This window comes from Hetaerina americana, unplaced genomic scaffold (genome assembly GCF_022747635.1).
Source record: "Hetaerina americana unplaced genomic scaffold, ioHetAmer1.1.p SCAF_8, whole genome shotgun sequence".
Lineage (NCBI taxonomy): Eukaryota > Metazoa > Arthropoda > Insecta > Odonata > Calopterygidae > Hetaerina > Hetaerina americana.
The window spans coordinates 65075393-65103009 of NW_027287427.1; the positions used below are offsets into that span (position 1 = coordinate 65075393).

Here is a 27617-nt window from a genome sequence, read left to right on the forward strand (position 1 = left end):
TGTCATTGCCTCTATATGGTGTGTCGAAGTAATATTACTGGTGTTTTCCTCATCTTCAATGTTTTCTTCTAGGTCATTATTAATTGGCGCTAGGTATATTTCATTATAGTCTCTCCAACTCTCTGCGTTGCCAGCTTTTACTTTTGTCTCGCTGATATTCATCACCGCTAAATTATTTTTCATGGATCTAATCAGAGATCTATTTACTACAAATCAATTTCATCACAGAAAATTTAAGGGTTACTTACTTACTATCGACTAAATAGTTGTATTGATATTCCCTTTCCTCATCGTTTATTCCATGGCAGTAATATAGTCCTTCGTCTAAACTGGGTGTGTAATTTTTTATTACCAGAGCATGCTCTGGATTAACATACACGCGTGAAAGTTTGGGATCAAGCGTACTATTCCACTGCAGTTCTTCGGGAGGTTTTAAGAAGGGCCTTACTTGTTTATACCATATCTTTGGGTAATGATCATCCTTTTCTTCGCTGTAATAGTGAAAATATATTTAGTAATCTCTGATGAATGAAAGAAAAATAGCATGTTAAGACTTAAGTTAGGAATCTATCATAAACTCATCAATATTATGATATTATGCACATTAATAAATACTAAATGTAAACAATCATGTTAACTTCAGTCTCTTTAATATAACCTACAATTAATTCTATGTACTATATTAATTGCATCGTGGTGACTACTGGTATAAAGACAGAGCGATTTGAATATATGTAATTCAATTTTGATATCAAACTCTAAGAGGAAGGCATTGGGAGGAAGGAATCACTTTTAAGGATGAGAAGTCATCCCAACACATCACTACTATAGGAGGGAATTAAGATAATAATTTTTCGATATAATAATCACAATGAACTCAATTATTCTGTTAAACTATTTATAAATACCAGAAGTGGCACTCTATAATGATCTGTTGAAAGTTGATGGCATCTATAAGTTCGTAAAACTCATGTTGTTTTCCTGTTATTAAACGATTTTTGCGTCGGCATTGCTTCATTTTTCCGTTTGTTAAGATAATATTTGTGAAAAGGAGATATATGCATAAAGATGATATCGAGATAATCATCAGCACAGTGATGATTTTTGTTCAGGAATGGTATGCATACTTCGTTTTCGCGGTATTTTCATCATATTTCGTTTGAGTTTCCGGGTGTTAGTCGAAGTTAAGCCCACAATTCCAAGCGGGATTTCGAAGACTGCGTCAACATGGCGGACCAGCTTGAAAGTGAGTAATTGGGTTGCAAATGATAAAGCTTTAGGTTAAGCCACTAGACTTTAATCAAATTGTAACTCAGAAAAAATATTGACTTCGTAACCTAATGCTTCATATTCCGAAACAACATCGGAGTCGTTTTCAGTCCATAGTGTCTTTCAGGTCTGTTGATTATTTGCCAAGATGATCGAGAGTCGTAATGCTTAGTAACGCTTATAAGGTTAATTTATGTCATAAAATTCGAGATTGTCAGTTTAAAATAAAATTAAGTATCTGTGCTGATTTTGAGTGGAGTAATTGTGTTTCTAAGTGGCTTGAAATTTGAAATAGGCGTAACTTCATTGCGGCTTACGCTATGAATGTGGTTAACGTGGGCGCTATACTTGAATTGTCTTAGGTGAATCTGCAGCTGCACTGCTGACCTTCAAGAATGGTGGCATCACCTACAACAATATCAAACAAGAAGAAGATACTTCAATCGAAGTAGAAGCTGAGGAGCCAACTACCCTGGAACCAGCAGCTCTGGGTTTGCAGAGGGTTGGAGAAGAAATGTCTCCCAGACCAACGACTGGACTGGTTCTCAACAGACGCGGAATGGTGCTGATTTTTGATATTTTTCATTTATTGACCATAGATTATAGATGCCATTTTCCTGTGACCATAGTTTCCACCATTTCCCCAGTTTCAGGTTCATGTCAGAATGTTCAGTCAGACGTATTTTTTGCTGTGTTTAAGGTGTTTTAGTGCTCTTATCATCATGACGATTTTCATCTATGATAATTGTATTTCATTGATGGCACTCTTGCTCCATAATATCTTTTTATATTTCTTGCAAAATTAATGCTGTCTGTTGAAGTTGGCAGTAAGCTACTCCCCAGTCTGTGATGCCTGTTCATGAGGTATCAGTTTTTGTGGTGGTATGTCATAATTTGCGATTATTTTTTATCTTCAGCATTTCGCAGTCTACATTATTTCTATATTATTTACTGTGATATCACCTTGCTTCAACTTTCTTTCTGCCACTGTGTGTGATGATTTGCGAAGTCACATAACCTAAAACTTACTGTTACCCATGAAAAACGACTCGCCAATTAGAGTAGTGAAAACTACATGAATGGAGAATAAAAAAGTATTAGCGTTTAGCCCTTCATTTTGATATGTGCGTTAATTTTTCATGTGAATCTATTGAAATACATGTTAACTTTTTTGTGCATCGGTTCAAAGGAAGAGCATGAGTAATACGTTCTTTATGGAAGCGTCCGATGTAACTTTCCAATGTGGTGGGTTTTGTTTAATGTAGTATACTTTGGAAATCCCATACCATGTACATGAATTCACTTACAAAGTGAAAAAATGAGACCACTTCTGCAATGTGACACAGTATGCTACTAATTGGTTCGGTAAAAGTGTAATTGGTAATAATACTGTACATCAAATGCTGCTTTAAAAATCCAAACCCATATCCACTTGGAGGACTAGACATAATTGCTAAGGTTGAATTGTTTTTAGACTAATTTTTGGGAAAGTACATGCTATGAACATAGTTTTGATCAACCCATTCTCCTCCAATTCATGATGATGAGTGCATTCTGTGTTACCATATTGCTTACTCTTTGTTTTATTTGTATTGAAATTTGGAATTCATGAAGTTCAAATAACTATTCATATAAGCTAATTCATTTCAGTCTCTCATTGCAATGGTGATAATGTTAAGCTTTTTGTTCCATTTTCTGTCTTCTCCCATATTTTTCGAGAAATAACTGAAAGTTCAGTCTAACATGGTTGGACTTTGATACTTGAAGGCAATCTTTCTCATTCTTCAATCTTTCTATTTCAAATTCATTATCAGTATCAAGGAGCTATAATGCCAATAGGTATTCAGTTTGTTACTTCTTGAATTGAAATTTTAGTGACTTAAGTAAAATAGTCCATGTTGTGGTAGTATTTATTTCAATGTCAAAATTAATTTTGAGTGGACATTGGTACAAACATATGTAATAAGATTTGTCTTTTCAGAGAAAGGATTATTTCAAAAATTAGGTGACATACTTGACATTTTTCTTAGGAAAAAATTATGAATTTAAATTTTGAAAGAGCAAAAATAATAAAAAAGGTATACCCACTTAATGGGTTAGCGGTAGTCCAGGGTAGAGCATTGGACTGCTAATCGGAGGGCCCAAGTTTGATTCCTGGGCAAGCCTCTCTCAGCACCTGCGGCTCCACCCAAGCTGTGTGATTTTTTGGGTATTAGATGTTCCTAGAAATTTCCCATCTCAGGGAAAGGAACTGGCTCCCCTGCCCTGATATGTGAATTTCACACACCGTATAGGGTTTAGAACTGGGTGAACTCTACCATCACCTACCAAACCAACCTTTGGGTTGATTGCTGTATTTATTAATACCCACTAAGTTAATTTTTTGATAAAGCAGTAAATACAAATAATTTCATTACCAAGGCAATTTGTATTGAATGTAAATACTAACAATTCTATTTTTGTTGAAATCGTGTAATAGGTATGAGTTGGAGATCAGTGTAAGCAAAGCGAAGGTTATGAAGTCTGTAAGAATGTGGAAGGCTAAGTTCAAATATGAAAATTGAATGTTAAATTTGGATTGCAAAACTAAGAGTAGGCTTAAAAATGTATTAATCTTATCAATTTGTCTAGTAGTGTTTTGGGTCAAGATGCTTAAAGTAGTAGATACCTCAGAAGAAGTTGTGTGAGGTAAAGCTTGCACAAGGAGGGAGGATAATGGGTCTGGAGTAAATATGGAAAGAATAGTGAACATTTTTTTGTGGAGCATGGTTTCTACTGTTTGGAAACTTGGTTGTTGAAGCAAGATGATAGGTATGGATTTGAAGGCTTTGAGATTTGGTTGTGGGTAAGGATGGAGAAAGTGAGGATGGGAAGGAAAACAAACAAAGAAGTACTAGGTGTGGTGATGGGTGGGGGGTATTGAGGATTGTTGGGAGAAAATCAAAGGAGTTAGGAACGATGGAGGCAGAGCATTTTGATTGGTGATGGCATGTTGAAGGCTGATAGAATGTTAGGCAAGTGATGAAGGGATTGGGAAAGGAAAAGCAATTTGTGTGGAATGAAGGGAGGTAGAATGTATTTGAAATAGAAGGGTTCATTGTAGTATGGGTCAGGTTGTCTTTTGGGTGAGGCTAAGAAATGTAGGTATGTTAAGCCTATGCCCTCCTAAAACTTATCTTAATGATAGACTATCAAATAATAAAGATAGAATTTGTAAATGTCATCACAGTTCATCCTTCCTAAACTGATTTGTCTCAGACATCACTTCAGAGAAGTCATTCATTGTTTGTATAAAATTGATTTATTTCACAGCCTAGGTTTTAGTAACCTCATTATGAGATTAAGAGTAAAGAACAGTTTGGCTGACAAACTATTTTGCAGAGGTGAGAACGCAGACTTAGACACTAAAGCCTCTGAAAGATATGAAAATATTGGCTCTAGGAATGGGAAGAGAAGATGATAGTGTTTAATATTAAACCAATTATTTTACATTTGTTTTAGAAAGCCATCTATGTGCTATTCTTTATAAAAAAACCTAGTGATTTGAATTGTGTCTCCCAACAAAAAGAATATCTGACATTCTGTTGTGTTGTTGTTGGGAATGATTTTATACTTGTAGATGGTTTCAAACTCCTGCTTTTTATATTTGTCTAGGATAGTATTTCAATTAATTGGAATGGGCTACCATTGTTCGCTGATATATGTTTTTTTTGATTGATTTGAGTTTTCTTAGAGCAATTCATTGATGATTTTGCAATTTGTAAAAACTAGGTCATCGAGTAAAAAGCTGCTAATTTTTGGGAATAATTATACTTAGATATGAAATAAATAAATTGATCCATTTAGGCTTCTTTCTAAAAATGAAGCATACAAGTTTGGAGTAGTTTAATGAAAACCTTATTTTAGAAAAATTAAGGGATCCTTTGCATTCTTTCCTATGGCACAATTGTTGAATTAGTTCATAGAACTTAAAATTTGTCTTAGTGAAACTGACCAAACACAAGACTTCAGAATATTGGCATAAAAAATCTCTGCTCTATTCCTGATGATGAATTCATAAGTGCAAACGTAGATTATCGACATTAAGTAATTTCATATGGAAAAATCAAGTGTTTCAAACTAATTGCATCAAAGTGCTAAGCAGTAAACAATCTATAAAGTAAAGGTTAGTTTTATAGACACTGAGTTCACTTTGTTGTTAACTCCATTGGATTTTGAAAATCATCATCCTAATCTAGTGTATAAACTTCCTAGTGCTGGCCATGGTGTCTCAAGGATATCTTGTACCAGCAAAATTGTCGAAGTCATGTTCAGTTAAGAATCAAGGTGCTTTGAACTAGGAACTGCTTCCCTTTGGATGAATGCTAGCCCCACTCAGCTGCATGGCTGTGCAAATGAGAAGATTTATGACAATGAAGTCTTGATGCATTTAAAAATGTTAGGAGGATAATAAGCATTATTACAGTGTATTCAGATTTAAATTGAAAGTCACTAGGGAATAGAAGATTTTCCATAACTTTAGGTAGTCTTGCTATTGGATTTTGATTAGGTCCTTTGAAGGTATTGTGCATGGTTTTGAACTTCTAAGGGCTTTAGAATGATATAAACATTTGCCTTACAATGTTTCTTTCATCAGCTCTATATACTTTCAACCCCTTCTGCCCATTCAAAATGGGTATTGTATCCCGCCCCTCCCTTACTTAGCATTGTCCTATCCAAGGAGTGAAAATATATGGAGGGCACACATAGATGGCCCTATAGTTTGTTTTTGGTCTTTATATCTGGTGCATGGGCTTCCCTGTAGGTCATTTGCAATCCATGTTGGTGACACTCATTTGATGCATTACCATTGTCAGGAGTTGTTGTTGAATAGTTTTGGTGGTCCTATTTTTGTTATTTCTCAGGTAAATAGTTATTGCGGCATAGTAACAGAAATACTTTCAGAATTTTTTGATTTGTATTTTGAATAGGTTGCAAAAATGACAGAACAAACTTTTGGTCAGCCTTAATACCTCTTCAAGCCAAAGGTTTATGCACATCAAACTACTAGTTAGTGACTCGTTATACTTCATGGTATTGTGAACTATCAGAAAAGGTTAATGTATTCCCTAATATCAATTGTTTCTTAAATTTATTATGTAGGTAATTGTGTTTTATAATGCTAGGTAGGAAGTTCACGAATGATGAAGGGGCAATTAATATCCATCCAAATATCCATCTTGGTTAGAACAGGATGAACTTTGTACTGGTATTCTGTACTCAAGTACCATGTCTAAGAGGGAAGAGTGCTAGGCATAGCCTGCAACCCGTTATATTTCTGCAATTTCTATTAGACAGTTTTAAGAGTAAGAGGAACCATTGAAATGTGTGCCAGTTAATAGTTGCTAATTACTAATCAGAATTTAAATAGACTAATACCTCTATACCTAATAAATTTGGACATGGTATTGCAATTGCTATTGCATGGCCGATGTTTCCGAAAATCAAACTCTTGCAATAATGTTCACTTATAAATAAACACGAGACTCCATTTTGCCTAAATTTTGAACATTTTTTCAGTTTAAATGACTAAAGTATCCTTTAATTTATACAGATTGCTAACTTTCGGACGTAATCATATGGTGGCAAGTAAGCACACTCATCCTTGAATTTTTGTGGATGTTACTATAATATAGTAGGCCCCAAAACTAATTTGAACATTAGTAGTCTATACAAAGTTTTATGAACTCCCTATTTGCTCCCTGCTTTAATAGAAAATCTTCATCTATTTCTTCAAGTATATTATTCCTGGTACTGTTATATTGATGATTTTTTCTGAATATGGAGATAAACACTTTCATTATATTTTTATCCATCCTGATATGAATATCACTTTGAAATTTGAAAAAATTGAGGCTTAAATTTCATAACCTAAAATTACTGCAACAGCACCTTAGAATTTAGCATCTACCGGAAACTCTCTTGCTCCTACCATGTGAAACAGGCATATTTTTAAACCACCCTTCCCAGAAGAAAGCAATCTTCTTAACGATGAACCAATTTTTTCAATGCCCACTAATTCAGTTGAGAACTAGTTAAACAGGTTGTCACTACTAACGTTTAAAACAATGCCTTATCTTGTGGGAGAAACAGAAACATATATCCTCAAGAAATGTTTACTCTTTCACAACTAGAAACCCAAAGGACGCTAGCCACTGGCAAAAGCTAGTCTAATCAGACGCTGTCAATTGAAAAATCATGCAGCTTGATCAAGTTGATTGGGAAATGAGCATTTTACAGCTCTTCAATCCTTTCTTTATTCTTTCAAAACAGAATTATGGACCCTTTGTCATGCCCAGGAGTGTGCAATCTCTACTACAGTGGTTGTAATTCGGTGTAACATGGAAGGTCCAGTCTAATTTCCATATCAGAGGAAAAAGAGTACCAATTGCTATCTCCAAGGATCCATCCCTGTAGTCATTGTAAATGATATACCTATATTTTGCCAAAACATTTGCCCTTACTATATGCCTCTCCCCATTCATGCCTACTCAACCTCCCCCATCATCACCTGTGCAACATCTAGATCATTTTTTTTTAATTTCTAATTAATGTCTGCTTTTTTACACCCTTCTCACCCCACTATGCTATTTTTGTGTGTGTGCTGCTTTTAGTTCAACAATGGTATTCAAACGTCTGACTGCTCAATATATAATTTCAAAGGTTACAAAGTTGTTATATCTTTCCACCACTGATGGAAACAACTTGGTATGTTATGTTTGCTAGGGTTATGGTCATATGCTCTAAGCCCACCTCAGAAATTGGTATTTTTTCATGACGTATTGAATGATATATATATGTTTCAGTGTATGCTGCAAACTGATTGGAGCCATTGTACCATCAACAAAGCCCAATTACAACTACTACTCTGATTTTGGAAACTGAATTCCACATATCATTCATGTTTCTTTGCCATAAAGTCTCATAATACATATGATAGGTAGCATCACTCCATAGCAATGATAACTTGAATGTTCATTAATTATAATTTAATTATAAGATTCAGCATGCTCCAGAGTAACATACAGGGTCCGTACAATGAGTATTAGGATTGGTTCCAGGAATCAAAATTTATTGCAGTTATCATTTAAATTACTTAGTAATCTTCAAAATACATTCCTCCTGCATCAATACACTTAGTTCGGTGCGTCTGCCACTTGTCAAAAGCCTGCTGGAAGTCGGTTTCCAGAATACTGTCGTCGCCACTTGAACTGCCTCAATGGAGTCAAACCGATATCCTTTTGAGCTATCCTTTTAGGTAATAGCGTTGTCGAGAAAAATCTTCATCTTCCTGGACGCAGTCATTCTTTCGAGGGTCGGATGAAGTCGAAAGTTCTCCTGATTGGTGGGGGGACCCCTATACCGAGCCGACCGGTCGGACCCCCATCCACCGCTCCATTGAGGCTACAGCAAACCAGTCACGATACTTATTGTACAGACCCTGTATTTCTTGAGGGACATCTCTTGCAATCTCAATTGAATTCCTGTGATAAACCTTGGGAATGGGCAGGGTGATCTGGTCAAGAGTAAATTAGTAAGCTGCCTTGCCACTTTGATCGTAACTATTTTTTGTAACAGAAAGCTCGCACTAATATACATATTCACCAGAGGTGCAAGAGTAAATGGAAAATCATCAATTGCCATGTCCAGAATGAAATTACTTAATGTAAACAAAGAATTTTCCATTGCTCTTCACTCGTATGTATATATTTTTGCTCTTCACAACATCACCTTTGATAACAGCGCTGCAGTTGCTACTTTTCTAAACTGAATAGCTAGCATGGAAATTGGCAACAAGGATGACATCACAGTGAACCCAATTCTCTACACTCCATGGTCCTGTCTATTAAAGCTCTGAGTCATGCACAATCTTGGAAATGAAAAAAAGTAACTTTGTGATTCCACTGAAAAAATTTTATTACGAGACTCATAATAAAAAAAAATTCAGTTGAATCACAAAGTTACTATTTTTCATTTCCAGTATGAATCGATGCCCGAAACCGTCAATTGTGTACAATCTTATGTAAGATCATCTCCATCCATATTTTCTGTTGCATTTAAATTTCATCCACAAATTCCTCTTTGATTACAGCCTTAGCTTTTACATTGGTTCTGTTGTCTTTCGAGTTTATTTTCTTTGTCTTTATTTATATCCAGAGATCTCCAATCTATTCTCATTCTTGTCCATATGAGCTACATTACAGGAGCTAACAACATCTTACTTTTTCAAAATATACTTACCTTTCTTTGAATCTTGTTTTTCACTATATACTTTGTGTCATTATTAATGCTTCTGGCCCAATATAATCATTCCCTGAATGACTTTATTGCAATTTCAATTCTTTACAAACTGGTATTCATTTTAATTAACTTCTTCTTTTAAAATGTACAATCTCATAAGTGATATTCAGCAATAACTTCAGTGCTTTAGCTAGTTACTGAAGTTATCGTCCGCAAATGTTGCCAAGTTCTTCTTCTTACCTGCTTTCATTCCTACCTCTAACCCCTTCGCATGCACTGGTGTATAAATTGGTAACAATAGCAATTCTGCACAACCCTGTGTTCCTCCCCAGCCTGTGTGAGTTCATATCTCACCCTGACACTAATATGGTCATTCAGAGGTTTCATATAATATTTATATCCCTCGTGTCTATTGCTATATTCTACAATACTTGCATTAACATTATCCCTTTCTGTGGGACTACTTGCCTAAAATCAAGAAAGAAATCATAGACATTTGTTTTATACCATTTCTTGTCAATATTCATTTTATGGTGTCATGCTGTTAAACTTAAAATGGTTTCTGCTATTTTTTAACTCATGTTGATAATTCGTGTACAACTTTTTCAATCTTTAAAAGTAAAGTTATAATAATGTCTGTACATTTTGTACTGTTATAATCTTTTTCAGAGTATGTATGGACGTGAACCTAAATAACTATGATGCATTACTTCATTAGTATAGATTGAATTGCATATAAATTAGGCCAAAAAACTCGTCCATTTTATTGTAACTTCCTTGTGTCCTGTCATTTTTCCTAGCACTCTTCTTGTCTCCTATAGTATTCCTAGGTAAACAGTATCCTCATTCTTTTTGTAGCTAATGCTGACGTTGAAGTTTAGTGGAGAGGTATTCATTATGTACAAGGGTGCCACGCAGTCATGAATTACTCAACTTTTTCAAAATTTATTCAAAAAAGATGAAATGTAGACAAGGGCCCAATTTTTTGAAAAAGTATAATTTTTTATTTAAGAATAGAATTTGGTTTAGGGAACTGGGTTTCTCATTGGGGTAAGTCCTTATAATGAAATCAGTTCATTCCGAGAAATTGCGTGAGATGCCACGACAGTAACTTTTAACGGAGTCATCCGCAATATGTGCATTATAACCTAACAATTTGAGTAAAAAAATCACTTTGCCGTGGCGGGAATACGAAAGTGGATTCCTTGATGTCTGGCCAAGTTCTTCAGCCAATTAAGCTACTGAGGTGTCCTTTCACACTCTGAATGTACAGTATTTTGTCACAACATCTTGTTTCTTTAAAGCCCCCATAATTTCATAGTGTGAGAGGACACCTCGGTAGCTTAATTGGCTAAAGCACTCGGCTGGATTTTGGTCAAGGCAAATGATTTTTACACTCTGAAATTGTTGCATTGTGAATCAGTTCATCTTAGATGCAGGCTATCACATATGCAAGGCCTAGAAGAAAACCAAAACTCTAGTTTTAGACCTACTTCATTGACACCAGGGGCACACTAAGCATGATTCACAAAACATGCATAATCTAAGACAGGAGACAAAGAGAAAAATAAAAAAAAAGACTCGTTCGCCAAGAAAATTATAATACATCACCAATGAAGATCCATGAAATGAATGGCCACCCTGATTAATTTGCCATAATCTTTACTCCTTTCTTGAAATCTCTTTAGACATATCCTGCTTCATTTCTTTAAATGTGTTCTTATTAGGGGTTAACACATACTCGATGAAACAGTTACGGACCTGCTAAGTGTTAACAAATGAGGTCAGGAGTTGCCTTGGCACTATTCATAAGTGACTGTGGCCTCTTATTTGCATTTCTGCCCTTGCTCATTTCAAGGACCATCCAACGAAACAATTATATAATGATGAATATTTTAAAATTTTATTAATTAAATTAAAATTTATTTTAAAAATATTACAATCGCAAGCATTCAAGTTTCTAGGTGGAGGAAAACCCACCTAGGCAGGAATCTAAAATTGCCAAAAAGTGTGATTTTTCTTACATCTTCCAGCAGCAGAATTCTATGTCAGATGTTAAGGTACTGGTAGGTTGGCTATCAAGTTCATGATGGCTGAAGTGTTTGAGCTATCAATAATCATCTGACTTCAGATAATTCCTCGTTATGAATTATGTATCTGCTTGCAGGGCCTCTTGAATACTTTATGAACAACATGACCAATTGAAATAATTTAATTTGTATATGTATGTACTTAGACATTTTGCCTTATTATTAATTAATGTGATCTTTTAATTGTGTATGGTGATGGGTCATACCCTTTCAAGTGTGTTAACAATTTGTAACTTGTCACCGAAGTTAATTGCATTATTGTATGCCATCTGTCGGATGGGACGTTAAGCTTAGGACCCCTTGGCATCTTTCATAAAGAGCAGGCTAATGCCGATGCTGGGTTTCTCTCCACCCTTCATCTTTCCTGTCCATCACTAATGGCGCAAATGACCTCAGCTCTCAGTCGCCTCCCCTAAACACTACTACTACTACTACTAATTGCATTATTCTCACTTATGAGTAATTTTTTTTATCATTGCAGCCTGCCCGTATTAGGAAAAAGAATCGTAGACTGTTCTTTGATGAAAACATGGTGACACCAGTGGTTGCAAGATGTTCTCCAAAGAAGCCACCCATAATTAAAGGAGCCACCAAAAAGCCTAAACTAGAAGTTGTTATTGAACCAGTTGTGACTTCGCCAGACAAAAAAGTGGCTCAGAAAATTGGTGTACGCCTTCGTAATCTCCTGAAGCTACCTAAAGCTCATAAATGGGTGTGCTATGAGTGGTTTTACAGCAATATTGACAAGTAAGATGTATTCATGATTATTTTAAATTTTTCAAAATAATAACAGCTTCTCTATGTTCTGTGGAAATACATAACTTGCATGTTTTCTTGCCTTTGGATCTTTGATAATGATTTCCAAGAAAAAAGTGCTACAGTTTGGATTTAGGTATATCTTTTATGTTTTATTAAGGATTAAATTAGTGACATGTTTACACATAGAAGTCAACCCTTATGGTCCTGTGTATGCCAATTTTTATGCTTGCTAAGAAAGAGAACAAAAATTAAGTCAAACAAATAAATGTTAATCAGTCATCAATTCTCACTTTCCCAAAATTGTGCCACTTCAATTATCCAAGGTCCTATGCAGTTGAAGTTATATGTGAAATGCAATCTGAGTATTCACTGAATTGGGACTGGGAAAACCTATAAAACTAAAACTGCCAGAATATTTTTCTATTCTGGAGAACTAAAGGAAATTAGTATGTATTCTGCCATCGTCAATCTGCTAGGAAAGAAAATTCCTTTTAATGAGCTGAATATAATTCACTGAAAATATGCAGTGGCAAATAAGTGTTACAATAATTGACTGATGTTTTGCTTTATTATATATTCTTTAATTTTAATTGTTTATCATACATAAATGATTTCAGTAGTCTTTATTTTGTGTAGGAAAGTGTAATTTTGTTACTAGGCCTGCTAGTTGCCTATAAATAGATTGGTGCAAGCAATTTAAATTTTAAGCTTTTCATAATAATAATAATGATGTTGGTAATTTTCTGTGTGGCTGAGTTGCAATTACATCATTTATTTAATGTTTGCAATCTTAATTAGTTCATTATTTTGGTGAAACTGTAAAATGAAAATGATTTTGCTTGAAAACCTGGGGAATTTCTTGATGATACAAAAGAGACGCCATAAGAGGTGATTTTTTGGATAATTTCTGTATACCCCGGATACTATTAATATTTTTGCCAAATCCTGTTAATGGCGTAAAGTTGTCGTATTAAATCCTGTACAATGGCCTGATGATATTGAATGAATTACCATGTAAGCAATCTACTGTCAGTGTCATCAATTATAGGGTAATTTTAGTGATCCTATAATGTGGGTTTCAAGTAAATTATCATATGCTGTAATTCAGCTATGAAATTGATGTTAGGGATATCAGTTGAAACATTTAGCAAGTATATTTATATGAATCTGGAGATGATCTGATGGAGTAATCATTCAGGTGATCTCGTATTTGATCATCTTAAAAGACATTTTCATGGGCATTCTAGCTGGCTTTGCCTGATCTGAAGAAATCTGTGGAAATGACTGAAAAAAACAGTCTTTCAAGATGGAACAACATGGACAAGAATTTAAAAGAGCTTCATCTGCAAAATGCAGTGACTTCTTGGAATTCCAAACTTAAAATGTTCCAGAAACCTGTTTGAGTAACAAGACAATTTTTTTCCCTTTGAAATAAGAGAAACTGGATGAATCAGTTCCTGGGTCTCACAAACTCTTATTAGTAAAACTATTTTAACACTAAAGGCCATTTTAAGGTCAAATACTGATAAATATTAATAGTATTTGGATACAAATGTAAATTAAAATTACCAAAACCTGTATTTACCTAAAACTTGAAAAAACTCCAGCTTAAAAACCTGTATTTTTATTTAAGGAGTGATGTTGACATAGAGTAGTAGGAGATATACATGTAATATTGCTTGAAAGACAATTAGTAGACCTCCTATGATAAAATGTTCTCTGATGGATCTGATCTCTGCATTCTTTGCTTTTTGTTGCTTTTGCTAAGTTATCAATGTAGAGGGGCTTGGGATTACAGGTTGTAGTGTCTCCTGAAAGCCATCGTTCCAAACTCATTGAATGCTGATGATGTCTTTGAACTTCCTGAAACATTAAATTATGTTATCATTGAGAAAGTAACACACCTGTTAACCAGGGATTTATCAGGGTGCAACGTCTGCCTGAGTTTTTGACTATGTGCTGAAGAGATCCTTGATTTCAGCGGTGGAAATGATTCCAGCATCTCCCTCTTTCCTCCCTGAAGAAATTTGTTCCAAAGCGATAGTCCTGCTCACGGTTGTTACATCAGGAACAACAGGTGGTTCTTCAAAGCCTATGAACCTCCTTGCAGTATCATTATTACGGCAGAGGTTTTTCCGGGAAGAATTCATTATCATTATTTACAGTACCCTCCATGCCTTTTCAGTGATTATCAGGCAGTGGTAATTGGGTGGGAATACCTTCATTAAAAAAATATGTTGTAATGATCCAATCAGAATTCTTGGTATGTCATTTCTGTTTCTTTTGTAACTTCAAAACATCTCTGTTGCATAGCCTTTGGTTAAAAATTTTTATATTCATCATTACATGCTGGTCCATGGGTTACATTAGAGAAGTGGTATTGGGGGGCAATATCTTATCTTGACAAAGCTAACTATTGACCAACTATTCATTTTCTAATCTTGGAAAAAGTGCTGGAGCATTGTCCAGGGCAAGGAAAGCCTACATGGGGTTATTTTTCTCCTGCTGATAAACTTTTACTGAAGAGCAGACTAATTGTGTATTCATGTGGTGAAAAACTACGTGTTAACCAAAGCTTTCACATTCAATCTCTCATAACATTAAGATTACTCTGAATAATGTTCTTCTGAAAGACTTGCCGATTCTCTGAATGGCACATGAGGAGAGGCTTGATCTTACATTCCCCACTGGCATTACCACACAGCATGAAAGTGAGGCAGTCTTTTATTAACTCATGATCCAGTGCAAGCTTTCCTTTCTTTGAGAAGTACATCCACCTGGGATGTTTTTCTAAAAGATATCTTTTTCATCACAATTGAACTTTGTTTGGAACATACCCCTTTTCGTTCAAATCTGTCTTGAAAGTGGTAACCAAAATATTGTTCTTGGTAGCCTTGAATTTTATAGGGCCATAGGCGGTGATTGTGTTGATTAGTGATGTTTTGAGTGACATCTATTTGTACTGGTGCATGGTCAGCATCATGTATATGTGCAGAGCATATTTTTTTAATTTCTCTCTCAAAATTTATACTATAAGAATGCCTTAAGGATTTTGGAAAATAAAAATTGCACACACGTCCATAAAAGTGGAACCTATTGACAATTATACCATTTGCAGCTATATTCATAAATATATACCAATAAAATTATTTAATCTGTGTTGGTTGACAAGTATAATTTTATTTTTCAGGCCTCTCTTTGAAGGTGACAATGATTTTATGATATGTCTCAAAGAATCATTCCCTCAGCTGAAGACACGAAAGCTAACTCGCGTTGAGTGGTGCAAAATTAGAAGAATGATGGGAAAACCCAGGCGCTGCTCACAGGTGTGTTATCTAGATCAAAGATTGATTTATTTAACCTGTACTGTTATGAACATCTCATAAACCTTATTTATTCAATGGATAGGAGGATGCCTTACCTTAATAACATTGAATTCACCCTGATTATGGAGTAATTTAATTTGAATTTTTAAATAAACAATGGCCATTTTCATAGAAATTCTCATTAGCACATTTTGGAGGGGCCTAGAATCCTGAATGTAATAACCATTAAACATGCAAACGAGGGTTGGCAATTTATGATTTAGAAACTTGTTTAGTTAAGTTTATTTTTATGTTTGAGTAAATAATTCATGATTATTAAAGCTATTGGTGCTTTATTAAACCATGTTTCATAAAGTTTCCATATAAATTCTGTTTGCGTATGCATTTGATACTACTATAATCTGTAGAACTTTGAACGTCAAAACAAAAAAAAGTCCTGTGAAGCTTGGTGTTTTGGCTGGTAATAGTTCATGCAATTTTCAATTGTATAATGTTACATAGCTGCTATTATTTATGTTATTGTTGAGGAAAATAATCTCGAATGCCAAGAAAATCCTAAATATTTTTATAGCTCATGAAATTAACTAGGATTGCTAGCCTGAGTTTACAATTGGTCCTGAAATCAGTCTGAGGACTAGATAATATAGGTTTGTACCCTGATACAAATACATTAAAAATAAGCAGAAACAGTAAATAATGCAAAGTTGACATAAATGAATGGGACTAAATGAGATTATGAAAATTCTTATTTCTGTTCTGGACTCCCTGGGAAATGACTGTCCTGTAAAGAACTCTTTCAAAAATGTTTTTATGGAAAATTGCCTTCTGCATTTATGTGTTAGATATAATAGCATTATTTATTGGAGTATTCCATGGTATTATTTATCTTCATTAAAAATCTTGTTTTATTTTCGTAACCTTACCTTTGATGTTATTTTATTTTAGCCTAAAGAGTAATAGGAAATTATCTTTGGAGGTAGTTTAAATTTTCTTAGGCATTCCTGATTCATATTTGTGTTATTTCTACCTAAAACCTTTGAGTGAGGCGTGAAATTGTCAGGAAATACTACAAAAGGAAAATTTAAAATCCTTTTAATTTTGCCAAACACAAGTAAAAGCCAGTAATTGCTACCATTATGGTGTATAATGCACAGTGAACCTGCTAAAAAAAAATTATTCGTTTTTCATTCCTATTTTTGAAGTTGAGCAATATTTTATTGGATTTTGCCATTCAAAAACATAAAAAAAGCCTTCTCTCTCTCTTAGCTCAATTTCGCATGATATTCTTAGGTCTTTAATTTTGTTTTGCTCCCACCGGGTCAGGTTAAAGTACACCAATGTTTCGAAGGCTGACTGTGCCATCGTCTTCACCCTGAAGACGATGGCAGAGTCAGCCTTCGAAACGTCGGTGTACTTTAACCTGATCCGGTGGGAAACCCGAGAGAACTTCTTGAATACCATACGCCGAGAAAACCTGAGATCCTTCATCTACTTCAGTAGTTTCTTGAAGTGGCTAGTATTTGGTTTTCGATGATATTAATGCAGTCCTTAATTATAGGCATTCTTTGAAGAAGAAAGGAGAGAACTGGAATTAAAACGACAGAAGATAAGACTATTACAGCAACGCAAGACTGCTGATGTTAATCATCTACGTGAAGACCTACCCGATGAAATTCCACTGCAGTTGGTGATTGGAACCAAAGTTACTGCACGACTCAGAAAACCTCAGGATGGCTTATTCACAGGCAGTATAGATGCTGTTGACACGTCTGATGATACCTACAGAATTACCTTTGAACGTCCGGGCTTGGGAACTCATTCAGTGCGGGACTTCGAAGTTCTGGTAATGTAAAAAAAACAACTTGGGATATTATTAATCGTGATCAGGTATAAACTGATCATAGATAAAATTGCTTAAAAATCTACCCGCTTGAAATCAGATTTAATTTAGTTTAAAAACATCCAATAGTAGTGAGGTAGTATTGGTCGGTTTATAGTGTTAACTAGATAAACTTATGTTTACTTTAGTAATACTTTATATTATACCTGTATATAAAAAGCTTTGTATAAGCATTCTTATTTTTAGATTTTAGCTATAAAGAAAAACAGCAATGCCACCTTGCTTATGAATCCATTTTGCAAATGTACAGGGTGCAGTGCTTAAATCCAGACAAGCATGCGTTTCCTCGAATGAGATTTCCTCGCTGGGTTAGCAAGACCTTCCCCAGACTTCTCCGAAGCATTATACTTAGCCGCAATATCGTAAACAGTTAATCTGGGGTACCAGAAGAATTGCACTATTTCAGAATATAACGCCCAGCGTGAACACTTTCGAAAATGGTGACTCTTTGATTGTACTCCGTACATGTACATGACATCTTGGCCATTTTGAGGTTATGACTGTTTATTAGATACCTCTAGCTTTCAACAACGCCAATCACGACCTCCAGTGGAACTACGATATGGTGGGAAATTCAAATTGACATTTGACCGGATTTAAGCGCCGCACCCTGTTTATTATTGTGAAAAGATGTCAGACAAACGTTTTATGCATCTATTGCAAATGGTGCTTGAAATAGATTCTACTGTTATGATTTAGTTCCATGATGAGTCTTGAATTTTGGGTGACATACCCTTTGTATTGTTAAGCTATTTATGTTGAGAACCAAATTTCCAACCCTGAATTTTTGTTGATTAGCTTCATCTAACAACGTCTTTAAGGATGAATTGTTTTCACCAAAAAATCTATGCCAACTTATGTACACATATGGCAAAAACAAAAGCAAAGAATCAACCAGTCAATCTTGTGGATAATCTGCTGATTGAACAATAGAAAATCTGATAATTGGTGCTCGATTGTATTTTATGGCCAAAAAACCACTCAAAACATAAAATGCTCCATTAAGATGAGTAATATCTTTGGGCAAAAGTGATAAAAATTATCTAATTGTATTTGCAGTGACAATTATAAATCAATTCATAGTAATCTGATTTTTCAAAACTATTGTGTTTAACTACCATATTCCATTTTTTGAGCTACTATAGCACACATGTCAATACCCACACAGCTTAGAAATTTAAGTTTATTTTCCTTATATGGTATGTCATAACCATTAAGATGCTCAAAGATGTTAAGTACTGATTTGAAAACAGCAAAAACAGAGAAAATTGATATTCTGTTGGCAGAAAAATTTAATGCTGCTACATCCATTGATTGAAAACCTTATACTGCCATGATTTACATTTTTTAGCTCATAACAAATTATGGTGTTTCATAGTGCTTCCTATTCTAATTTAAGAAGTAAGAGTAAATATGAAAAGATGATGAACTAGTCTTTTAAGAGCAACTGAACTCGCATAAGTGATACAAATGGGTATTGAGCAAACTGTCTTCACCAGGGTAAAGCAGTTTCATTGCATCAAAGTGTTGAGTGACTTATTGTTCATCACTGAAATATTAAGTGGTATATAATTTCAGACAATTCCCAGTTTATTTAATTGCTGAAACATTGAAGTATTATATAATAAGAACAATAACAGACATTCAGACATTAAGGATTGATCCGCATATTTGCTCGTGGTTCGGTCACCCATGCCAGACAGGTCAAAGGGTTGAAGCCAGGCGAAAGATAGTCCATGCAGCATTTGTTCCTCTTCAAGATACCTGCGAAGACATCTGTCTTCTAGAACAATGGAGTGAACATTTAAGAGGACCAAACCACATATAATAGGGACTTGGAATATCAGGACAATGTTGAATGTGAGAAAATTAGATAACATCCATACCCCAAAAGATAGGGAGAGGAAATATAGATATCTTAGGCCTGTGTGAGATAAAATTGAAAGATAGAGGGACTGGATCAGTAATATCAGGTCTACATACCACCAAGCTATCATAGGGAGGAAGAAGTTGACAAGATATATGATCAATTAGGGGAAATAATTGTTAGTGTTCCTAGCAGGAAACATTTGGTAGTGATGGAGGATTCAACGTGACAGAAGTTGAGGGGAGAGATGGTTGTAAGGTATTGGACTATGGTTTAGGGACAAAAATTGATTATAATTAGAAAGCAAAAAGTTCTGCAGGAGACAGGGTTTAAATGTAATGAACACTTGGTTTAAATACTAGGACCGTCAGGGAGTAAGAAGATAAAATTCAAGCAAACAATCAAATATAAATAAGGAAAATTATTCATTGAAAGATTCAAGAGGATGGATAGCATGCATCAAGGAATTATGTGGTAAATACCAGCAATCTTAGACAAAGAAAGATGATATGAAGTAGATGAGGATAGCTTAGCTTAGGTACTTGTTGGCATAATGTGTAGAGTATTAAGGAGGTTGAAATCAAATACGGCTGTGAGGATAAAGAACATTGCTGTGGAACTAATATTTATCACAATTTTCATTGACAAAATCTCTCATATTACATCCTATATAAAAAAATGAGGGACATGATAGTCCAGGGGTAGAGCATTGAACTAGGGGCTTGGATACAATTCCCAGACGTGCCTCTCTGGGCACCCTCAGCTGTACCCAAGCTGTGTGATTGTTCAGGTGTCATCCTCCTGGGAAACCATAACTCACAGGGAAAGGAAATGACCCCCATCACCTTTCAAATCGATCTTTAGGTTGATAACTGTGTTTATTGTTTTTTAAATATGTAAGTTTGTGTGTGCTCTAAATTGAATGTATAAATATATCCTTCATAACCGTCTTATTTTCTTTAAAATTCTTTGCAGTCAAACGAGCCTCCAGAGACTATATTAGTTTCCAGTTTTGCGCAAAAATTCAGACCAAGAAACATTACACCATATTCACCTCGCCTGCCTTCAGCTTCCAGTAGTGGTCCAGCACTGGCATCATCAATAGATGCATCATCGGCTGCATCATCTCCATCCAGTAATCATCTTCATAGCACCAATGATCCTCTGCTGACTGGACCTCTTCCAGTTGCATCACCAACCACCAATTCAATTGCACCAGCCACTCAGGTCTGTCTTAAAAACCGTGAACTTCCAACAGAAGGAATGCTGGGAGGCTTCCCTGTCCAGTTTTTGGAGATGATTGTAAGTAATCATCATTATTTTTATAAGTTAATTGTTTAGGCTAATAAATAATTATCTGCTTACAATATAATTGAAATTTAATTTAATGTTTCTTATTTTTTCATTAATCATGCATTCCTATTAGAGTTTGAATGTTCTACTATGTTTTCATATATTGATTACTCTGCTTCTATTTTTGGTGTTCTATGCAATTGACAGTGCAAATGAATACATACTCCTAATAGAGCTTATAATTAAAGTCATTCCAATTATCTTCTCCTGGTCAGAAGATACCTTCTATCTAATTGTCTCCACGTCCACCCTTGAGAATGATGCTCTCATCTCTTTTGTAGATAAGAACAAAGTGTCCTTCCATACTTGCATCTTTTCACCACAAACAAACTTTCACCTTGCTGTAGTACATTCAGCTATCTCTGTTTCACTTGCAGTTTTAAAATTAGTTGATCATTCCAACTTAATTAAAAATTTTCCTATGGCATTGTTTTTGGTGAATCTTTAGTGATCCAGTGAAATTGCAGGTTATTTCTAAACAATGCTCTTCTTTTAAATAAAGTTTCACCTGAAATTTTAGCATTACTTTACAATTTAAACTTCTCTACTAGAGTTTTCCTTGGCATTATATTCGGGGAATCTTCAGTGAGCCAATTACAAAAAGTATTTTTAATGAAAAAAAAAGCTAATTTGTAGTGTTTCAGGAGTGCCCTTTCATGCCCTTAGGGCTATTTACCAGAGGTAATTAAACATATGAACATTGCTCTGTGTGTGTGTATATATATATATATATATGTATATCATACTGTTATTGTAGAAGAAGTATAGTAGCATGCATGTCCACACTGAGGGACAAAGATCATGCAACAGTACTAAAGTCATGTAAAGTTCTTTCATGACAATGTCATGGCATGGACTTGGTGGGATTCAATTGCCCAAGATGTTGTTGCACCTTCATTTGAAATACTATCAGTATTACACTCGCTGTAATCCGCAGGTAGCCATCTGCATTTTCAAATAGTAACCACAATTGTTAGAAAATGGATCGAGGTTACCATAAATATTGCCTCAAGCTTACAGGTGTGCGCCTGTATGCACAGTTGCTTTGATGTATGTGATCACCTTATTTTTGGGTATTGCCCTCAGTACAAAAGCATAGTCTTGAGAATGAAGACCCAACAGCAAATCATCCTGGAAAACCAAGAATTTTTATCTTTATTTATTAATTTGCTATTTAAATTGTGAAAAAAACTTTTTCTCATTTTTGTGTCCTTCTGGTACTCTTGACTAAAGGTTTTTTGGTGATATTTGCAACTGAAATTGGCCTTGAACTAAAATTTGGGCAATTTTCTATTCATTCATAGACATAAATAATGCCACGATTAAAAAGTGTGAAAATCATTCATTGTGACTGGAAATGATTTTTACCATTTAGAATTGGTGCATTTGAATGCATATTAGCAGATGACTCTGTTCAGTTACTGTCGTGGCATCTCCCGCAGTTATGATGTTCGTTGGTTTGAAATTTTTTACATTTCTTGTATGAAACCCCATGATGAAATTTTATAATGGATTACATTAATGTTTTAATCTGCAGGTTCGACTCTCAAAAATATTAACTGTCAAAAAAGAAAAAATAGCCCAGTTAAGGGAAATGAATAGTGAAGCAGAACGAATGAAATCGTATGGAGCTGTAATTTTGCCTGAAGATTTTCAACAACGCTACGCTGGAATTGTGATTGAACTTGATCATCTTAATAGAGATTTAAAAGGTTACCTGAAAGGTGTTCAAAGTTATTGCCAAGAGGTTAGTTGAAATCAATATTGGCTTATATTAACTAAAATAGCAGTGTGAAACCTAAAGACAAGTTAAAATAGTTATTTTTTGTGCACCTAATAAAAAATTTAATTATTTTTATGTTATAAATACTAGGTGGCTCCTGAGTCAAGTTTAGATGCAATGCTGGCACCAACACGTTTACGTGACCGTTGTAGAGAACAAGCGAAAGAGATAGTACAAAGGTTTGCCAAACCTCCTCATGATCTGGTCAAATCTCCAGGGATTGACAGTAGCATTTATTCACTCATTACTGACCTCACATCTCTGATGCTGCAAGTTAAGGTAATGGCTTTATTTAATAACTGTATTTTCAAGATGTTTCTGCATTGATAGATACTAGTTCTAGTTATCAAATAACAGTAACTGTATTGCAAGTTTTTATGCTGATCAGTTACTGAATTTGCTGATGATTTTTTTATCTGGAAAATACTGTAAACCCTCTCTAATCCAGACCCACTTAATCCGGGACAGAGTCTTGTCAGGTAGTGTGGGTGGTGATGAGAAAACTGTGCTATACTTAGCCAAATAATGCTTTGCTTGTGAATTTCTCTGTGCATGGGTGAAAATTATGTTTATTTAATTCATCCTTTTTTCTGCTGTATTTTAAATGATAAATTACCAGTGCTGCATGAAGGATATAATACACCTGTTCATTTCAATGCTGCTTGTTACCCAGTTCTAGTACATTTGTTTACAATAGATGGCCAGTTTTCCTTTTTTAATTTCCAAAACAAGTACCACTTTATTTTTTTTGAAGTTTTCTGGCAGTAGATTGGTGTAACAAAAATGGCATAAAAATTGAGGTGGTAAAAAAAACATAACTTTGAACATAGCTGACAAGGCGAACATTTTTGAGATATTGGAAGCTTATGTCCCTGTTTGTAGTTTGGTTCATAAGTTTGCTATAGCAAAAGACTGTCCAATCTGAAAAATAAAGATAAGATAAGGTATTTGCTCTTAAGTTTGATGTTTCCACTCAGGATATCTACTGGGAGCCTTAGAAAACACTAAGTTTACCATAATGTAAAAACTTGGAAGAAAACATCCTGCAGTGGTACAAGCAGTAGCAATCAGGTGGTGTAGGAATTTATGACCCTGAAATTCAAGATCCAGCACAAGTAGTTACATGTAGAGAATTTACAAGTAGTGGCAGTTAATGGTGGTTTAGTATGGTACAATTTTTGGGACAAAAGGATGAAGTCATGAGTGCTCATGGTGATGCAGTCGAACCAGTTTGGAAAAAATTGCATGCACTAATGTGACATGCAATAATGTCAAACGTTTAATGCAGATGTAGCAGGCCTGGATTGCTGAGCTTTGTGAGAAAACAGGCAAATTTATCAAAGTGACTCTAACAAAAAATCAGTAAGGAAAGGTCTCTATACTTCAGTGTGTTAATGCAGATAGTACTCACAAATGTGACTGTGTCTTGGGAAAATGTTGACAACTTCGAGTTCTGAGAAAATTTATGAATGAACCCCCTACTACTTCATGGGTATTAGGCATATTAATGGTTTACCATAGTTATCATGGCAGACTGGTTACGCATACACTTAACTCCTGAAATTATGCAATACCTAATCGATCTTCTGGGAATCCCAAAGATGAGGTAAAAGCACTTTTAATTTTGGGCAATCACCACTCCCATTCTGAAATTGACAATTTTAACCCTAGGGATGGTCAGATCAATTGCTCGGCCAGCATAAAAAATATTGAATATTAAAAATTATAATTTGAAGCTGCATGCTGCAACTGGTCTGATTCTTGAAGGAAGGTGATTCAATCTATTTTCGAAAATGCATGGATAAAGATATTGTATGAAGAGGAGGTTAAGTTCCACTTCAAAGGATTAGAATCTAAAGATTATCAGGAACTTAGGCAGTTTCTGGTGAAATTATCCTTGGCTATTAAAAATGTTGAAAAAAGTCGAAATGTAATGGAATAATTGAGTTTGTAATTCCACACACTTTATTTTAAAAAAACATGACCCAGGTTTCGACATCGAAGTCATCATCAGGTGGTGGTGACGTTCAACGTCGAAATCTGGGTCGTGTTTTTTTAAAATAAAGTGTGTGGAATTACAAAGTCAATTATTTCATTACATTTCAATATGTTATGCAAATTCCATGAAGTTACGCCTGAGACAACAAATTTTTAAAGAAAGTCTTTATGTGGATTAAGGTGATCCAGGTTTACCAACGTAAAAGGAAGAAGAAATAGCTGATAGTGTTTCAGCAGTGGGATATGTATCTTTTGGATTTTGAGAGAAGCAGATTGATAAATCAGTGTATAACTTGAAGTTCTGGAGAGGTCTAGATTATTATTATTGGTACTCTACTGGTTAGGGTAGGTTTTGGATAGACAGAGGTTAAGCAAATGTACAAAAAACATTAACTTGCCTCTCCTAGCAAAAAGCACAACTTCAAAAGGGGTGCTAGACTAAACCCCTTTTCAATTCTGTGTGCTTCATTCCGTCGAACATCCTTATCATAATTCCTTCCCCTTTCTTATTTGCTCAATGTTTGCACCTTAATCACAGTATTCAACATCCCATCACCAATCAAAATACCCTGAATCCATCTTTCCTGCCTTCTTTTGACTTCTCCCAACAATCCTCTCTCCTCCTTCACCATGCTAGCACTTCCTCATTTGTTTTCCTTTCTGTTCACTTGACCCTTCCCATCCTTCCCCATAAGCACATTTCAAAAGCTTCCAATCTATGTTTATCCTCCTACCTCAGTGACCACGTTTCCACGCCATAAATAACTACGCTCCATATCAAAGTTTTAATGAGTCTCTTCTTAACATCCTTACTCAACATCCATGTCGTCAACTCCCTCCTCCTTGTGAAAGTTTCTTTGCATTATTTCCATACTACTTCCATACGACCATTTTGGTTCAAAACACTTCTGAGATAGGTAAACTGTTCCACCTGCACCAGTTTTTGCCCTCCTATTTCAATATTTAGCCTAGCTTTTCTCTTCCTAGAAAACTGCATAAACTTTGTTTTATTTACATTAATTCTCATCACATATTGATTGCCCTGAATGACTGATTCATTCAGCAATGCTTGCAACCCCTTGGCTGACTGGCAAACTAAAGCTTGGTCATCTGCAAATCTAACTGATTTTATAAATGCCTTACCGATTTTCATTCCTGCCTCCATTTCTTCCAATCCCTCATTTATCATTTCCTCAACAAATACATTAAACAGTGCAGGTGATAATGGACACCCTTTTCGTACTCCTCTTCCTAACGCTGCTCATCTGAACTCTCCATTCACCACTTGCACCTGTGCAGTCTGTGACATGTACAGGCTGCTGGTAAGTTTCCTAGTCCTCCAATCGACTCTTATTTTCTGCAATACTTTCATTAATTCTACCCAATTTACTCTATCGAACAGCCATTCGAAATCAATGAAACAGGCAAATACATCCTGATTGTATTGTATGTTCCTGTATATTAGTGACCTAATTATATCATGCATGTCTCTCCCCTTCTTGAACCTAAACTGATGATCTCCTGAGTAATTATTTGCCTTTCTCTCAGTCCTGTAATTGATGATTCTGGGAACCACTTTATTTGCTTTTGAAATTAAGCTTATTTTTCTGTGTTTCTGACTTATTGCTGCGTTTGCTATTTTTGGTATAGTGGCTGAAACTAATCTGAGAAAGCCTTCCGACCAAGTCCCTTCCAAATAAATGCAATGTTTTAGTCCATAAAAACTCTTCTTCCCACCTTTTCATTAACTTGGAACTAGTTTTACGTGAATGTTTTCTACCCCCACAATCTGTAGTACCTTGATTTTAATTCCTGTAGTGCCCTCTCTATCTTGTCATTAAGGAAGCCTGAACCTAAGCTATCTTCATCTACCTCAGAATCTCCTTCTATATCTAAACTTGCTGTCCTAAGTTCTTTCCCACAGTTTTTTTTATATATTCCTACCATCTCTGGGATATTTTCTCGTTCAATTAATATTTAAGGCACCTATTTCGCTCTTTCTGTGTAAACTTTTAATATCCTTGTGCTGTACATGCCTCCATGCTTTTTTGCCCTATATGTTTAGTACCTTAGTTTATTATTGAACTCTTTATATTTCCTTTCACCTATTCAGTGTTTATACTCTTCCATTTCCTTCTCTTTTCCATTTTTCTAATCATCTCAAGCATTATCTGTGGTTATCTTTTCTTATTTACTCTTCCTATAATTTCTTTTTGTGGCTTTCGATAAACATTTTTTGATGTTTCCACTTTCTTCTATAGTACCCCGATCTTTTTCCTCACTCATGATTTTCTATCCTGCTGATACTCCTTCCGTTTTGAATCAGATACTACACTTCATAATTACTAAATTGTGGTTCGAGTCTGCATATTCTCCTGTGAAACTGTGGGAGTTGAGCATGCTCTTCCTAATTATGGTCCCAACCATAATATAGTCTAGCTGATACCTTTCTATTCCTTTTGTGGTGTCTAAACCAAGTTTTGGTGATGATTCACCCCTGTCTCCTGCAGAACTCTATTTTCTCCCTGTGGTTATTCCTTGTTCTTAAACCATAGTCCCCTTCCTTGCAACTATCTCTTCCCTTACCTACTCTTCAAGTGTTCGAATTCCCCATAAATATCAAATGTTATCCTCCAGGAACACCTGCAATGATGCCATCTTACTGATCGCATACCCTATCCTCTTCTTCCTCCCTATGATTGCTTGGTGGCATGTATAGCTGAAAAATGACCAAGTTTGTCTGTTCTGTATTTACCTCCAAGTTTGTCAGTTCCACTTTTACTTCTACTGATAAAATTCTATCAGTCATTGCTCTATGTTTACCATGCTTCTTGCTCCTATTTCTTTCAATAATTGCCACCCCTTGCAGGTTCTTTTGCCCTCCAATGGAATTTACTCTATAACTATCATTTCAGTAATCCCCACTATTCTTCCGTCTCACCTTGCAAAACCCTAAAATATCTATATTTCCTCTCTCCATCTCTCACTTTAT

The 27617-nt window shown here is 35.2% G+C and overlaps 1 protein-coding gene across 1 annotated transcript in view; it reads left to right on the forward strand.

Annotated features, from left to right (window-relative positions):
- The first annotated feature begins 1227 nt into the window (after positions 1–1227).
- Positions 1228–27617, forward strand: part of LOC139697624 (protein lin-9 homolog) — a 33127-nt gene continuing 6737 nt past the window's right edge. Inside the window, exons 1-8 of the mRNA XM_071596403.1 lie at positions 1228–1246; positions 1632–1831; positions 12121–12386; positions 15589–15724; positions 17283–17567; positions 20467–20793; positions 22382–22591; positions 22718–22906. Of these exons, the coding sequence (XP_071452504.1) occupies positions 1228–1246; positions 1632–1831; positions 12121–12386; positions 15589–15724; positions 17283–17567; positions 20467–20793; positions 22382–22591; positions 22718–22906 (1632 nt within the window). The remainder of the gene's footprint in view (positions 1247–1631; positions 1832–12120; positions 12387–15588; positions 15725–17282; positions 17568–20466; positions 20794–22381; positions 22592–22717; positions 22907–27617) is intronic.